Source organism: Furipterus horrens, unplaced genomic scaffold (genome assembly GCF_987537825.1).
Source record: "Furipterus horrens unplaced genomic scaffold, mFurHor1.1.pri manual_scaffold_6, whole genome shotgun sequence".
NCBI classification, from domain to species: Eukaryota; Metazoa; Chordata; class Mammalia; order Chiroptera; family Furipteridae; genus Furipterus; species Furipterus horrens.
In genome coordinates this window covers 117,744,099-117,759,941 of record NW_028327176.1, presented here as the reverse complement: position 1 = coordinate 117,759,941, position 15,843 = coordinate 117,744,099, and the positions used below count along the sequence as shown (strand labels likewise).

General features: G+C 37.0%; 1 protein-coding gene across 4 annotated transcripts in view; it reads right to left on the bottom strand.

Moving 5' to 3' along the window:
• The window catches only part of FAM135A (family with sequence similarity 135 member A), a 94,122-nt gene that overhangs the window by 30,306 nt on the left and 47,973 nt on the right, over window positions 1–15,843 (bottom strand). For 3 of the 4 annotated variants that reach the window (XM_090282646.1, XM_090282643.1, XM_090282644.1), the window contains 3 exons: window positions 15,144–15,299; window positions 1,506–1,579; window positions 31–185 (listed from right to left, as the gene is read on the bottom strand). In XM_090282646.1, coding sequence (XP_090138772.1) covers window positions 31–185; window positions 1,506–1,579; window positions 15,144–15,299 — 385 coding nt within the window. Of the gene's footprint in view, window positions 1–30; window positions 186–1,505; window positions 1,580–15,143; window positions 15,300–15,843 lie in introns of those variants that run through there. The other variant, XM_090282645.1, reaches the window with a different exon arrangement.

Genomic DNA, 15,843 nt, shown 5'->3' with positions numbered 1-15,843 from the left:
GCTTATATATTTTAGTTAGATTATACTTACCTTCAATAACTGAATCTAAATACCTATCTTCAAAGATTATAGGTAATGAATTGAGATCTCCATCTAATTCACTACATTCAATAGGTAGGGGTGGAAGAGAACTGCAGAAGGAAGTATTTTTGATAGCGGTGCACATCTGTAGATGACTCTGAGCACTGAAAAATATTTCTTAAGTCAGACTGTAATTTAAAAAAATTACATCTAATTCCACTTTACAGATTCTAAACCCATTCCCCTTCCCCTGACCGTTCCTATGTCCCTTCCTCAAGATGTAACCTCCTTATGAAAGAGCTCCTTGTTCAGGGAGAAAAACTGGTAAAATGAAAATTACGGTCTGTTGACAATAAATTATTAGCTTATAAAATTATAATTTGTTGAAAAATTATTTAATTTGTTATATTCACCTACACTTTTAAATGTTATTTTGAAGTAATTAATCTATGCTTAATGTCCAAATTTCCTAATTTGCTGAGAATAGCATATAGAAGAAAACTCAAATGCCTACTAATGATTTGATGGTAGTGTTGGAAAAAAATGTGTTCCATTGCTATCGCTGCACTTAACACATATTGATGAATACAATCAGCAGCTATTTAAAAGCAGGTGTATAACCTTCTAGTACAAAAGTTTTTTAAAAAACATGTTTCATAGAAAATTTCAAACAAATCAAACAGAACAGTATAATAAACCCAATCACTCCGCTTCAACAAATAACATTTTGCCCTTCTTGTTTTACCTATACCCCAACTCATTGCTTAACTCCACAATCTATTACTATTCATAGTTAATTTTTACGTAAATTCACATGTATTGAAATATACAAATATTAGCCATTCAACAACTAGATACCTAATATAAACTATTCCATCTACCCAGAAAATACTCTCATGTTTTTCCAGTCAAACTTCCAGCCAATATCAACAAGACAAGCAGTGCTCTTTTTTCACCTTAGTTTGCATGTTTCAGGACTTCATATAAATAGAATCATACAGTATCTACTCTTTTAGGTCTAACTTCCTTTTGCTCAGTACAATGTCCTCAAAATAATCTTTAAAGCCAAAGTAAACCAATCGAAATATACTCAGCAGCAGATATAACAGAACACAGTGCCCATCAGACTACTTCTGAAGATCTGTAATATATAATAATGAATGTAAGAGATTCTGACCTGTGGAAATAAAGATATAACAAGATTGCTAAAAAAGAAGGCTGGAGCCAGAACTGTATGGAACTACCAAGATTACAGTATTATAGATCTGATTACAGGGCAAAGGGATAAAGTGCAACATGTTTATTTATATAAGGTATGGGTCTTCCATAAAGTAATTCCTAAGATTAAACCTGATCTATCTGAAATCAAATTCACCCTAATTTCTTCATTTTAAAAATTGTGTATTCTACCACTGATAAATTCTGAAAGATATCTAATGTAAAAAGAAATAAAATCATTTTAATTTTGGATTTGTGCTACTCACTGAAGTTCCTGGTACGCAATGATAGCTTCTCTTGGATGTTCAAAACAGAAGAATGCCTCAGAAAATCTGTGTACCTAAAAAATTCCAAAAGGGAATATGAATAACATAGTACAGTTAAAAAAGATCAATCAGGCATGAAATGACAGGGAAAGAAAACCCTTCATTAGGCCTTCCATAACCACCCCTGTGAGAATTAATCTCCCTCTTCAGTGTTGTTAAAGCACTGTATTTTGGTACTGCATGAAATAAACAACAGGATGCAGAATGAGAAATTTAGGTTTATATTATAGATCCACTATTTGTTTTCCTTGAAGACAAGGATCTGTTTGCCTTATAAACTACTACATCCCCAGTCCCACAAATAGTGCCCAGCACATGGGGAAAAAATGACAGAATCAGATGGCATTTCCACCATGCTATGTGCCAGGCATTCAAGCATATGCCAGCTGAACTGACTCACTGACTTAATAGCATTGCAATTTAGGGCATTTTACCTTTGAGCCTTGGATGACTCACTTTCATATTCTGCTTAATATTTATTCTATATATGAGGTTATTTGAAGAATAAGTGAGATAGACACAAACTACTTGAGTTTTTAATTTGGGAAGTGTACATAAATATAAGCTATGATAATTGCCATTATATCATTCACATTTTTCCTTAAAATAATTGCATATGTGAATTGTTTCCTCTCCTAATATGTAATGTTCCTTAGAGTAAAAACTACCCTTTTGATGATCTTTGTTATCCACCAAAATATTTATCTTGGTATGTTACAGAAGCAAGTACTTGGTAAATACTGGTTGAATCTAATTTAATATTTCTTCCATCATATTTGTATTTTGATCCTTTCATTTCTAATTATGCAAAAAAAGGCTGTCCACTATTGGAGCAATACGAAGCAATAGTCTGGAGATGGAAAAATGTTTTGCTTGAAGGGTAACAGGAAGGAGATATTATTTTACATCTTGAAATTATATTACATCTAAGTTTCTTTTCTAAAAAAAAATATAATTAAGGATACTTTGGTTTTAAAGATACAATGAATTGGTGATATAGTTTACTGGTTATCAACAAGTGGTCAGTTGAATTTCTGACTCATTAAACTTTTTCCCGAAGCTGATGAGACTGGGTCATCAGAGGAATAAGACAATGAGGGAGGTGGGGGCAGGAAGGTATGAGGCATCTATGATGATGCAAATTGTGTCTTGATTTTCAAATGTTGTCCAATTGCCCTTTTGCTAACATGAAGGTAAAGATGAGGAAAAATATCTGTCTACCTGTCTATCTATTACAGATGTTTTCCCTGAGGGCTATAAAATATGAAGAAATGCAGCCTGAAGTCATCTGGATTTGCGCAATTGCAACTGGGCCTGCAAAACTGGCTAGTTCCTTTTCCTTCTCTCTCTACCTTCCCCGATTGCTACAATAACCATTCAACCTACCAGACTGTGCTAAATAAGCATTTATTTTCATTCTTTCATTTAAACAATGTAAACCCTATGAGTAAAGAAATGGGCACAAATAAATTAAGTACCCAGCCAAGATGACATATCTAGCAAGTGATAAACATGGGATTCAAATAAAAATTTGATAAATACCAAATCTTGTGCTCTAAATCTCTTTCCCCTTCCCATCTGCATTAAGAATTCCTGCTGTAGTCTATGCAACCAAACAGATTTTTCTTTCTAAGTCTTCTCCTGCCATACTTTTTGGTGCTGTGTAATGAATAAACCTTTTAACTGTATGGTATGTGGACATAACTAAAGTATGACTGCCACCTGATGGCAGCACAGGTCAATTTGGGGCAAAAGACATACACAAAAGCACTGTTAAATTTACAGATTCAAACTTAGGATATGAGTAATATATGACAAGTTAGTGTGCTATTAACATAAAGAAGGGATTTCCAACTGCAAGAATTTTTAAACATGTAATACCTGACTATTTAGTCAGAGGCATCGACCTCTTTTCCCTTAGATTGACAAATAAAAAAATGACAACAGACAACACAACAGCCGTCTGATGTGAATGAATCAAAATTATCCTGTTTTTTGTCAAATTGGAAAAAAAAATCTATTTTTTGGTGTGCTGCAGAATTCTAGTAATTAGTTTATGTGTGCCATTAGATGAAAAAGGTTGAAAATAGATGACATAAAGATTTATAATAGATCAATGAAACAGAAAAATAAAAGCATGTTTGCAAAAAAGATTTGTAGAAGAATGTTCATATTATCTTTATTCCTAATAGCCAAATATGAAAACAAACCAAATCATCAACAGGAAAAAAAAAGAACTCATATATTATATAGTAGAATACAACTTAGCAAGAAGAAAATTACTAATACAATATGGGGAAATCTAAAAACATTATGTTCAGTGAAACAAGTCAGACACAGAAAGAATATATTACTGTATCTATTTATATGGACTTTAAATACAGATAAAATTAAATTATCGTGATAGAAATCAGAACAAGGACTGTTTATGAGCTGTGGAAACTGAAAAGCATAAGATCATATTCTGAAATAATGGAAATGTCTTATATACTGACGGGTGTTAGTGACATGGGTGACCAGATTTGTCAAAATTCACTTGATTGTACACTTGAAATCCATGTTTTACTGGATTTACACTTTCCTTCACTACATATAGATACATATATTTCTTTTAAAAATACTTTTAAATTGGATTTTAATATGCTACTATAGTTGTACTGACTTTTCCTCCTTTGCTCACCCTCCATCTAGCATACCCACTCCCTCAGGCAATTCCCCCACCATTGTTCATGTCCATGGTCATGCGTGTAAATTCTTTGGCTACTCCATTTCCTACACATTAGTCCCTCTCTATATCATGGTTCACTTATCGCGGCCTCACTGTATCACGGGATTTTTAAAAATATTATATTTATTTATTGTGGATTTTTCTTATATCGTGGGCTTTTGCGGTACTGTATATGTATGTTGTTAAAGTTACATAGGTTTAAGAGTGTAGAATGTTTAAGAACATAAGTAGTGTTTATAAAAGTGTGGAAAAGGTAATAAAGGAGTGGGAAAGGTTAATAAGGGACTGGGAATGGTTTTTAAGTGTGTGGGAAGGGTTTATAAAGCCCTAAAAATATATAAATACTAAAATAAACATAAGGTTCCTACTTCGCAGATTTTCATCTATCGTGGTGTGTGTGTGTATGTGTCTAGAACGTAATACCCGCGATAAGTGAGGGAATACTGTACTGTACTTTTGTACTTTACATCCCCATGGCTATTCTGTAACTATCTATTTGTACTTTTTAATCCCTTCACCTTTTCATCCATTCCCCCACACCCGACTCCCATCTAGCAACCAGTAAAACACTCTATCCATGATTCCATCTTTGTTCATGATAGATTGGTATTTTTGCCATTTTATTGTTCACAGTTTTGATCTTATTTTTCTTAAATAAGTCCCTTTACCATTTCATATAATAATGGTTTGCTGATGATGAACTCCTTTAGTTTTTTCTTATCAGGGAAGCTCTTTATCTGCCCTTCAATTCTAAATGGCAGCTTTACTGAGTACAGCAATCTTGGTTGTAGATCCCTGCCTTTCATGACTTTGAATATTTCTTTCCAGTTCCTTCCAGCCTGCAGTTTCTTTTGAAAAATCAACTGACAGTCCTATGGAACTCCCCTGGAGGTAACTAACTTCTTTTCTCTTGCTGCTTTTAAGATTCTCTCTTTATCTTTAATCTTTGGCATTTTAATTACAATGTGTCTTAGAGTGGGCCTCTTTGCATTTATCTGGTTTGGGACTCTGTGCTTCCTTGACTTACATGTCTATTTCCTTCACCAAATTAAAGAACTTTTCTTTCATTATTTTTTCAAATAGATTTCCAGTGTTTTGTTCTCTTTTCCTTCTGGCACCCCTATGACGCGAACATTGGACCTCTTGAAGTTGTCCTAGAGGCTGCTTATACTATCCTAATTTTTTTAGATTCTTTCTTCTTGTTGTTGTTCTGATTGGTTGCTTATTGCTTCCTTATATTCCAAATCACTGATATGATTCTCAGCTTCATCCACTCTACTGTTGTTTCCCGGTAAATTGTTCTTTATTTCAATGAAGGAATCCTTCATTTCTGATTGGATCTTTTTTATGCTGCTGAAGTCCTCACTAAGTTCCTGGAGCATCCTTATGACCAGTGTTTTGAATTCTGCATAGGATAGGTTGCTTATCTCCATTAAGTTTAGTTCTTTTTCTGGAGTTTTGATCTGTTCTTTCATTTGGGCTATGTTTCTTTTTCTCCTCATTTTGGCAGCCTCCATGTGTTTGTTTCTATACATTAGGTAGAGCTGCTTTGACTCCATGTCTTGCTAGTGTGGCCTAATGTAGTAGGTGTCCTGCAGGATCCAGCGGCACAGCCTCCCCTATGACCCGACCTGGATACTTGAAGTATGCCCTTCATGTGGGCTAAGTACACCCTTCTCTTGTTGTTGAGGCCTTGGTTGCTTTGTTAGATCAATGAGAGGGAATTCACAGGCCAGTGAGCTGCAAGGTTTGATTGTGACCACTGACCACCAACCTCCACCCTCCATGAAGGATCAGCTGTGCAGAAGTAGGGTGGTGGTGCTTCGAGATGGTCTGTAGTGCACTGGGTGCGCTGGCTCTGGGATTTCCTGGGTAGTGCAAGCAAGGTCAGCCCCCATCTGTTTTGCCTGGGGCCACCCTGCCTGAACTATAATCTGAGATGGCTGCTACTCGTGTGCTGATTCCCAGGCAAAGCCAAGCTGTGAATCTAGGCTGGCTGCTGCTAGTGCCAGGCCTGGGGCTCACTGAGGCCAGTAGCTGCTTGTTTGATAGGATTTAGGAAGTTCTGAAACATGAGCCAAAACCAGCCATTCTTATGGAAAAACAGCTTGGGTGAGCCTGTAAGTTTGGTGGGGCAGAGTCTCTGGGGATCTCAAAGGTGGGGGAAATAGTGTTAGTAAAGTTGATGGAGTATCAGATATGGTACCATCTTGCAGGCTCTGTAGAAGGAGGGTTTAGAAAATGGTCAATAGCTTCTGTTCGCCTTGATGCCAGACACTTCAGTTTCTCCCTGTATACTACTGGGGCCTTCAAGCTGTTACTCTGGTGCTAGAGAGCAATCAGTGAGTCTGAGTAGGTGAGAGTGTGTGTGGGTTAAGAGGAACCTTTTGGAGCTCCAGCAGTTTCTTCCACTGACTCAATCCCCACTGGTTTTTGCAGCCACAAGTTGTAGGGACTAATCTTCCTGGCACTGGAATCCTGGACTGGGGGGTCTGATGTGGGGCTGGGACTTCTTGCTCTCGAGATATCCCTTCTGAATTTTTACCCACCACATGTGGATGAGAGACAAGTCTGTTCCGCATCTCCACCTCTCCTACCAGTCTGGATGGATGTGGTTTCATTAAATCCATAGTTGTCAGATTTACATTCAACTCAATTAGACAGTTCTAAGTGATAGTTGTTCTATATATTAATTGTAATTTTGCTATGGTTGTGTGAAGAGGTGAACCATGTCTGCCTACACCACCATCTTGACTAGAAGTTCAATAAATACAAATATCCTAACACCCAGTAGGTTGTCACAATAATATCCATGTTCTACTCCTTTCATATGCCCTGGCTGATTTAGCTCAGTGGATTGAGCGTCGGCCTGCGAGCTAAGTGTCGCTGGTTCGATCTTCCAGTCAGGGCACATCAGAGAAGGAAAACTCTGACTCCAAAAAACCTCCGCTGCCTTGCGGCATACCTCTTCAGGGGAAAGGCTAAGGGAGTAAACCCCGACAGAAAATCCGGAGCCGGAGTCCCTAAGGCGGTTTGACGTTGTAGTCAACACCGGCAACTCCTGCGGCGCACCTGAACCCAAGCTGTATCAACTCCGTCTTTCCCTTGGACCCTTCAGCTGCGAAGAGAGGGGGGGTCTGCTGCATGGGCAACAGCAGACCCTCCATATTACCCTGCCCAGGCTCTGTAGCTTCAGCGTCATCGCAAGATGTCGATTCAACATGGGAGGAGACAGATACCGTGTCACTCCCGAGTCGGACTGCACAGCCATTCTCGGCGGTGCAGATAGACTCTTAAGAAGCTACACCATCATCTCTCGAGAAGGACGGCTGCCGACGACGACGACGACGACGACGACGACGATGACTCCTTTCATGCCCTTTCCCATTTCTTGGCTGTGTAGTTTCTAAGATCTATTGTATTTCATTGACAATGGGAGGTGGTCTACTTACCAATCTCACTTCGATCAAGTTCAAAAATGAAATGCTGCCATGGCCGGGTAGCTCAGCTGGTTGGAGCATCATTCTGTACACCAAAAGACTGCTGGTTCGATATTTGGTTGGGACACATACTTAGGTTGCAGGTTTGATCCCCCACTGGGGTGTGTGTGGGAGGCAACATCACTGTTTCTCTTGACTAGATGTTCTTTCTCTCTCTAAGCATATTCTTAGATGAGGATTAAAAATAAATTGCTTAGTTTCCTATATCATATATTCCTAATTCTGTACAATCTTATTTCTCAAGATTAAACTACGAACATCATCCTAACTTATTCCAAGTGTTTTCAGATACAGCCATTTTTGAATCCATGTATAATTTTTTCAAAGATTTTTATCCCAAGTCAGTTGTGTAATACCAAACCTTTTTTTTTTTTAGTTTGGTAAGGGTATATTTGTGATCACCATAACATATGGTTTTGGTTTTTAGAGAATCTTTACAAAATTTGTTTACATTGATATTTAACACTTGCCAGTGTAAAGTCAAATTCCCAGGGATAATGACTAAATATGTGTACATACCATTGACTATCTTTTTTACTGATTTTGTCAAGTGACTTCTAAGCATTTAAAACACTATCACTGACTGAGGTATTTCAAACTAATATGCCTTCTCTAAGTATTTTTCAAACAGTGATAAAAAACTTCAGTGATTTCATTCCCTGAGCATTTTGTTTCGGCGTGCTCTTTAAAGTCACTCACTTAAGCAGACTGTTTCTTTCACTTGCCAGCATGTTTCACATTGCCCTAATCTTTCACTTTATCTTCTGTTACCTTGAAGACAATACATTTTTGCCTTCTTTTTTTTTAGTTCAAAAATAGACAGCTCTCAAAAACTTGAACATGAAGTAACTTTGTCATTTTTTTGCAAGATAATTTTTTACTGGCATATTTCACTTAGGATAACATTCTCCACATCCATCCATGCTCTCACAAAATGTAAGATCTCCTTCCTCATTTACGGCCGAGTTGTATGCCATTGAGTAAATGGACCATTACTTTTTTATCCATTCATCTTCTGATGGACACTTGGGCTGTCCAGATCTTTCTTAGCTATTTTAAAGAATGCTGCAATGAACATAGGAGTGCACATATACTTTCAAATTAGTGTTCTGAATTTCTTCGGATATATTTGCAGAGGTGGAATCACTGGGTCATAAGGAAGTTCTATTTTTAATTCTTTAAGGTAACTCCATACGGCTTTCCTCAGTGGTTGCAGCAATCTGCATTCCCACCAACAATGCATGAGGGTTCCCTTTTCTCCACATCCTCACCAGCACTTGTTGTTTCTTGATTTTTTGATGATGGTCATTCTGAGAGCTGTGGAGTGATAACTCATTGTGGCTTTCATATGCATTTCTCTGATTAGAGATGTTGAGCATCTTCTCATATTTCTACTGGCAATCTCTATGTCTTCTTTGGAGAAGTGTGTTTTCAGGTCCTTTGCCCATTTTTAATTGTTTTCTTGTTGTTGAGTTGTGTAAGTTCTTTATAGATTTTGGAAATTAACCCCTTATAAGATGTATTATTGGTGAATATGTTCTCCCATTCAGTGGGTTGTTTTTTCATTTTGTTGAGAGTTCCCTTTGCTGTGTAAAAGCTTTTTAGTTTGCCCTGACTGCTGTGGGTGTGCGAGATGCTACCAATCGATGTTTCTCTTGCACATTGACATTCCTCTCCCTTTTTCTACAATAAATAAAATCTTTAAAAAAAAGCTTTTTAGCTTGATGTAATTGCATTTGTTTGTATTTTCTTTTGTTCCCCTTATCCAAGGAGATATATCAGACAATTTTGCTGTGAGAAATGTCTGAGACTTTACTGCCTATGTTTTCTTCTAGGATTTTTATGGTCTCATGACTGAACACTTAAGTCTTTAATCCATTTTGAGTTTATTCTTATGTATGGTGTAAGAAGGTGGTCTACCTTCATTTTTGTGCATGTATCTGTCCAATTTTCCCAACACCATTTATTGAAATAGACTGTCTTTACCCCACTGTGTGTTCTTGCCTTTTCTGTAGATATTAATTGACCATAAAAGTGTGGGTCTATTTCTGGACTGTTTATTCTGTTCCATTGATCTATATGTCAGTTTTGATTACTATGGCCTTGTAGGGTAGTTTGATATCAGGTAGCGTGATACCTTCAACTTAGCTCTTTCTTAAGATTGCTTAGGTTACTTGGGGTCTATTGTGGTTCCATATAAATTTCTGCAATATTTGTTCTAGTTCTGTGAGATATGCCATTGGTATTCAATAAGAATTGTACTGAATCTATAGATTGCTTTGGATATTTTAGATGGATATTTTGATGATGTTAATTCTTCCTCTCCATAAATATGGTACATGCTTCCATTTATTTGTATCTTCCTCAATTTCTTTCTTCAATATCCTGTAATTTTCTGAGTACAAGTCTCCTACCACTTTGATTAAATTTATTCCTAGGTACCTTGTTTTTGTTGTTGTTGTTGTTGTTGTTGTTGCAAATGTAAATGCGAATTTTCTTAGTTTCTCTGATAGTTCACTATAGGTAAGAAAAAATACCACTGATTTCTAAATATTAACTTTGTATCCTATTTTACTGAAGTCATTTATCAGTTCTAGTAGTTTTTTTGGAAGTCTTTAGGGTTTTCTATAGATACAGTATCATGTCATCTGCAAATATTGATAGTTACACTTTCTCCTTTCCAATTGCATGCCTTTTATTTCTTCTTGCCTGATTGCTGTGGTTAAAACTTCCAGTACTATGTTGAATGAGTGGCGAAAGTGGACATCCCTGTCTTGTTCCTGATTTTAAGGGAAACACTTAGATTTTGCTCAGTGAATATGGTGTTGACTCTGGGTCTGTCATATGTGGCTTTTACTATGTGAGGTATGTTTCCTCTTTTCTCACTTTTAATTTTCATCATAAATGGGTCTTGGATTTTATAAAATGCATTTTGTACATCAATTGTTATGATGTGATTTTTACTTTTCATTTTGTTTATGTGATATATCACTTTATTGTTTTGTAAATATTGTACGAACCTTGCACCCCAGAATAAATCTCACTTGATCATGGTGTATGATCTTTTTAATGATTACTGAAGATTTTAGCAGCAAGATAACTTATTTTTTGTTAATGAGTACTTTTTTAAAGTATATTTTATTGTTCCAATTCTTACCCAACTTCCCTCCTCTTCTTGGTACTTCCTTTCCCTCCAGCAACTGCCCCCCTTGCCCCCATAGTTCATGTCCATGGGTCATGCATATAAGTTCTTTGGCTTCTCTATTTGCTATACTCTTAACAACCTCCTATTTTGTACCTAGTAATTATGTTTCTTAATCCCTCTACCTTTTCCCCCATTCATCCCCTTCCCCATCCCAGCTGATAGCCCTTCATACCTATGATTCTGTCTCTGATTGTTGCTTAATTTGTTTGTTTTTCAGATTCAGTTGATAGTTGTGAATGTTGCCTTTTTAATGTTCATAGTTTTGATCTTCTTTTTCTTAAATAAGTCCATTTAATATTTCATGTAATAATGATTGGTGATGATGAACTCCTTTAGTTTTACCATGTCTGGGAAACACTTTATCCTTCTACTCTAAATGATAGCTTTGCTGGATAGAGTAATCTTGGTTGTAGGTCATTGCTTTACAGCACCTTGAATACTTCTTGCCAGTCGCTTCTTGCCTGAGAAGTTTCTTTGGAGAAATCAGCTGATAATATGGGAACTCTTTTGTAGATAACTCTGCTTTTTTCTTGCTGCTTTTAAAATTCTCTATCTTTAACATTTAGCATTTTAATTATGATGTGTCTTGATGTGGTCCTCTTTGGGTTCAACTTGTTTGGGACTCTGTGCTTCCTTGACTTGTATGTCTATTTCCTTCACCAAATGTGGGAAGTTTTCTTTAATTATTTTTTCATATTAAGAATTTAGTTTCTTGCTCTTCCTTTTTTCCTTCTGGTATCCCTATGACTCAGATGTTGGTACTTTTGGAAATGTCCCAGAATCTTCTTATACTCGCCTTGTTTTTTAAAATTCTTATTTCTTCATTCTGTTCTGGTCGAATGATTATTTCTTCCTTATGTTCTAAATCATTGCTTTGAACCCTGGCTTCCTTCTCTTCACTGTTGGTTCCCTGTGGATTTTTCTTTATTTCACTTAGTGTAGCCTTCATTTCTTCCCTTATGCTTATGCTGTCCTCAGTGAGTTCTCTGAGCATCCTTATCATCACTGTTTTGAACTCTTCATCTGATAGATTGGCTATTTCTGTTTCGTTTAGTTCTTTTTCTGGGATCTTGTTCTCTTTTTTCATGTGGATCATATTTCTTTGCCTCAATTTGGCAGCCTCTATGTGTTTGTTTTTGTGTGAACTGCTTTAATTCCCTGTCTTAGAGAACCTATTAAGTTGTATGTGGCAGAGCCTTGGGTATTTGCCAGGGCGGGTCAACTGGCTTCACTGCTTTGTGGCTCTGTATGTGGGGGAGGGGTTGGAGAGGGGACAATGCCACTGCCTGGCTACTGGCAGCTTGCCCAGCACTTGCCTCCTTCCTGTATGCAACTGGCGCCCTTCTAGCTGCTGCCCTGGTGGTGGTTCCCAGGGTAGTTGGTTTTCCATACATTCTAGGACCATGCAGGCCCTTTAAACAAACTCTCCTGAGAGGCTGGCAGTTTCTTTCCCTGCCCCAAACCCCTACGGGTTTTTATAGCCAGATATCAGGAGGCTTTATTTTTCTGGCACTTGAAACATGGGCTGCATGATCTGGCCTGGGGCTGGGATCGCTTGCTTCCAAGGTATCCCTCTTGATTTTTATCCATTACATGTTTTAATATTTTTAATGAAAAAAAATTATATTATTTAAAAAAACCAAGGTCATGAGACAGAAGATTAAAGAAATATGCCTACTGAATGTAATGTGTGGTCCTAAACTTAACCCTGGAAAATGAAAAAAAGGTTATGACACAGAACATTAGTAGGACAATTGATAAAATTTAAAAATGAATTGTACATGAGACAGCAATACTGTATTAGTTAATCAGTGTACTGGCAGTTAAGAGACTATCTTCACTCTTAGTTAATATACCCTGCAGTAGGGCTTCCATTCAAGATGGTGACTTAGAGTAACGTACTTGCCTCCTCCCACAACCACGTCAAAATTACAACAAAACTACAGAACAGCCATCATTCAGAACTGCCTAAAAACTCACTAAATGGAAGTCCTACAACCAGGGAATTAGAGAAGCTACATTGAGACTGGTAGGAGGGAAAGAGATACTGAACGGACTAGTTTTATACCCAGGTATGGCAGATTAAAATCTGGAGGGATATGTCAGTTGCAGGAGCGAAGGGTTCCAGCCCCAAACCAGGTCCCCCAGCCCAGGGATCCAGTGCCAAGAAAAGTTCCCATATCTATGGCTGTAAAAACCATCAGAGATAAAGAAGTTAGAGAGCTGCTGATCCCAGGCAGCTCCATTTAAAGGGCCACATGCACAGACTTACTCAGTCTCACTCCCTCTGAGCTCCAGTGCTGGGAGAGCAGTGTGAAAGGTTCTAGAGGCATTCAGGTAGGAACTGAAGTGTCTGGCATCAGGGCGAGAGCTGGGGAGAGGGGCAGCTTTCTTCCAGACAGAAGGCCTGGCAAGGCCATTGTTCCTTTTCTGGGCCTTCTCCTGAAGATTAGGCAGGTGGTGCCATATCTGAAACTCTTATCAACCTGGATCACATAGTTTGCCTTGCTCTGGCAATTCCCAGGGGCCCCATCCCACTGAATTTTCAAGCCCACCAAAGTTATCTCCAGTGGCTAATGCTTCAATTTCCCTAAAATGTCTCAAACAAGCAACATCTGGATTTGGCATGCCCTATACCTCGTTAAGTGGCCCCAGGCCTGGTATTAGCAGCAGCTGGTCTTGGCTCGAAGCTAGCCTCACCTGGGCACCTACAAGCCTAGCATAAGTACCAGCCATCTGTAGATCGCTTTGTAGCTCATGTCGGGTGGCCTTGGGCAGAACACAGGCAGTGACAGACCTTGGCCTGCACTCACAGAAAACTCCGGAGCCAGCGCAGCCAGTGGACAGTTTCAGACCATGAAGAATTACTACCCAACCACTACCACAAGCCACACACTCAAGGGGTGGGCCCCTGACGAACTGCTCCTCCATGGTGAGTGGAAGTTGGTGACTGGTCATCATAGTCAGTCCTTGCATCTGACTGGCCTGGAGGTAAATCCTTCCCATTGACGTGCCAACAGCGATCAAGTATAGCATGTGGAATACAGACAATAATATTCTATTAACTATGTATGATGTCAGATGGGTGTGAAGTTTTATCAGGATGATCAGTAAGTTATGTAATATCTACTCACTGGGTTGTACATCTGAAACTAATATAATAATGTATGTCAACTGTAACTGAAAAATAAAATAATTTAAATTAAAAAAAATTATATATATATATATATATATATATATATATATATATATATATATATATATCCTGAAGTATTTAGGCATAAAATGCTCAATGTTTATAACTATCAGATGGTCCAGATACATGTACCTTATCTACAAAAGAATAAGCAAATGTGCAAAACTGATTATTTATGATTCTTAGTAAGAGTATATGGGAGTACTGTAACTCTTTAGTCAATTTCTGTTATATTTTAGAAGCCTGATAAATTTGACTTTCACGTTCATTTTCAATTCATCAGGTCGAATTTTATATAATATTTTCTTCCACATGGATACCCAATTGTCCCAGATCATTTATTGAAAATATCACCTTTTCTTTGTCGATCTGAATATATCATGCTGAATATGGATATGTCTGTCCGGCCTTTCTCTTTTGTTCCAGCTACACTAAAATTAAGACCTCCAGTTCAGCAAAAAAATAGCTTAAAGACAGTGTAAAAATCAAAATTGAGACATATATTATAAATTAACATGGGACTAGTATTTAGAATACATAGAAAACTATTATGAATCAAGAAAAAAAAGGTAATCCTATAGATAATGGGCACACAATTTGAACAGTATATGAATATTCTTTATTAGTTTGAGATGGTTTTCTAATTCCTAATTTCTGAGTCTAATATATATATTTCCTATTTTGGGGTTGCCAGGCCAATTTGTATCATACATTTTCTTTTATTTATATCCAGGTAGTTTTTCTTACTAGCAGGGGTTGTGATCAGGTTAGGTTATGTGCAAAACTGTATTATTTTATTATTATCTTTAGAAACCAAACAATAACACAATAATAAATGTCTCTTCTGATTTATCAAAATGAGGTAAAAATAAGGCTTTTCACTCATAAAGAATTTCTGAAGATAAATAATACTCATTAACATGCTCTAACATCACTTTTCTTAACTTACCCTGAAAGTATGGTTCTCTTGTGCTAATAATAGTCTTAGTTCTTCATGTAGTGTTATAACTTCCAGAAATTGTCCCCATAAAGCCATTAGAAGTGAGCAAAGTTGTGCAAGATTCATATTTATAAGTTCTGCCAGTTCATCAGGATTTTCTGTTTTCTGAAATGGCAAGAAAAACCCTTCACTGATCTCTGACACTTAGTATAACACATACATATAATACATACTGAGAATATTAATACAAAGATAAATTTTTAGTTTTAAAAAGAAATGTGTGTGGGTGTGTAGAGAACAATTGACAAGTGGCTTTTTTCTGTCTGACAGTTACTATAGCAATTTTAACAACTTAACTATTATTTCACTCTCTGAGGTATCATGTAACTGCAATAATGTCAAACAAAGTCCAAAATTACAAATCAGGGTTCTGTATAGCATGACCAACTTCTAACACGAAAATCCTGGGAATTTTAAACATATGTACAAATCATACAGAAAGTTATAAAATTTTTGGACAATAATAAAATCTTAAAATAAGATTTTTTTTTCTCCAATCAGCAATGTAAAGTACTTAAAAGACCTATAACTCCTCATAAAGGACTCAGGTACCTTCCATAGTACTGCTTTTCCGTCACACCAATGTTCCTGGGTTCTACTTTGTTTATGATTTTTTTTTCTTAAATCCTCATCTAAAGACAGTTTTTTT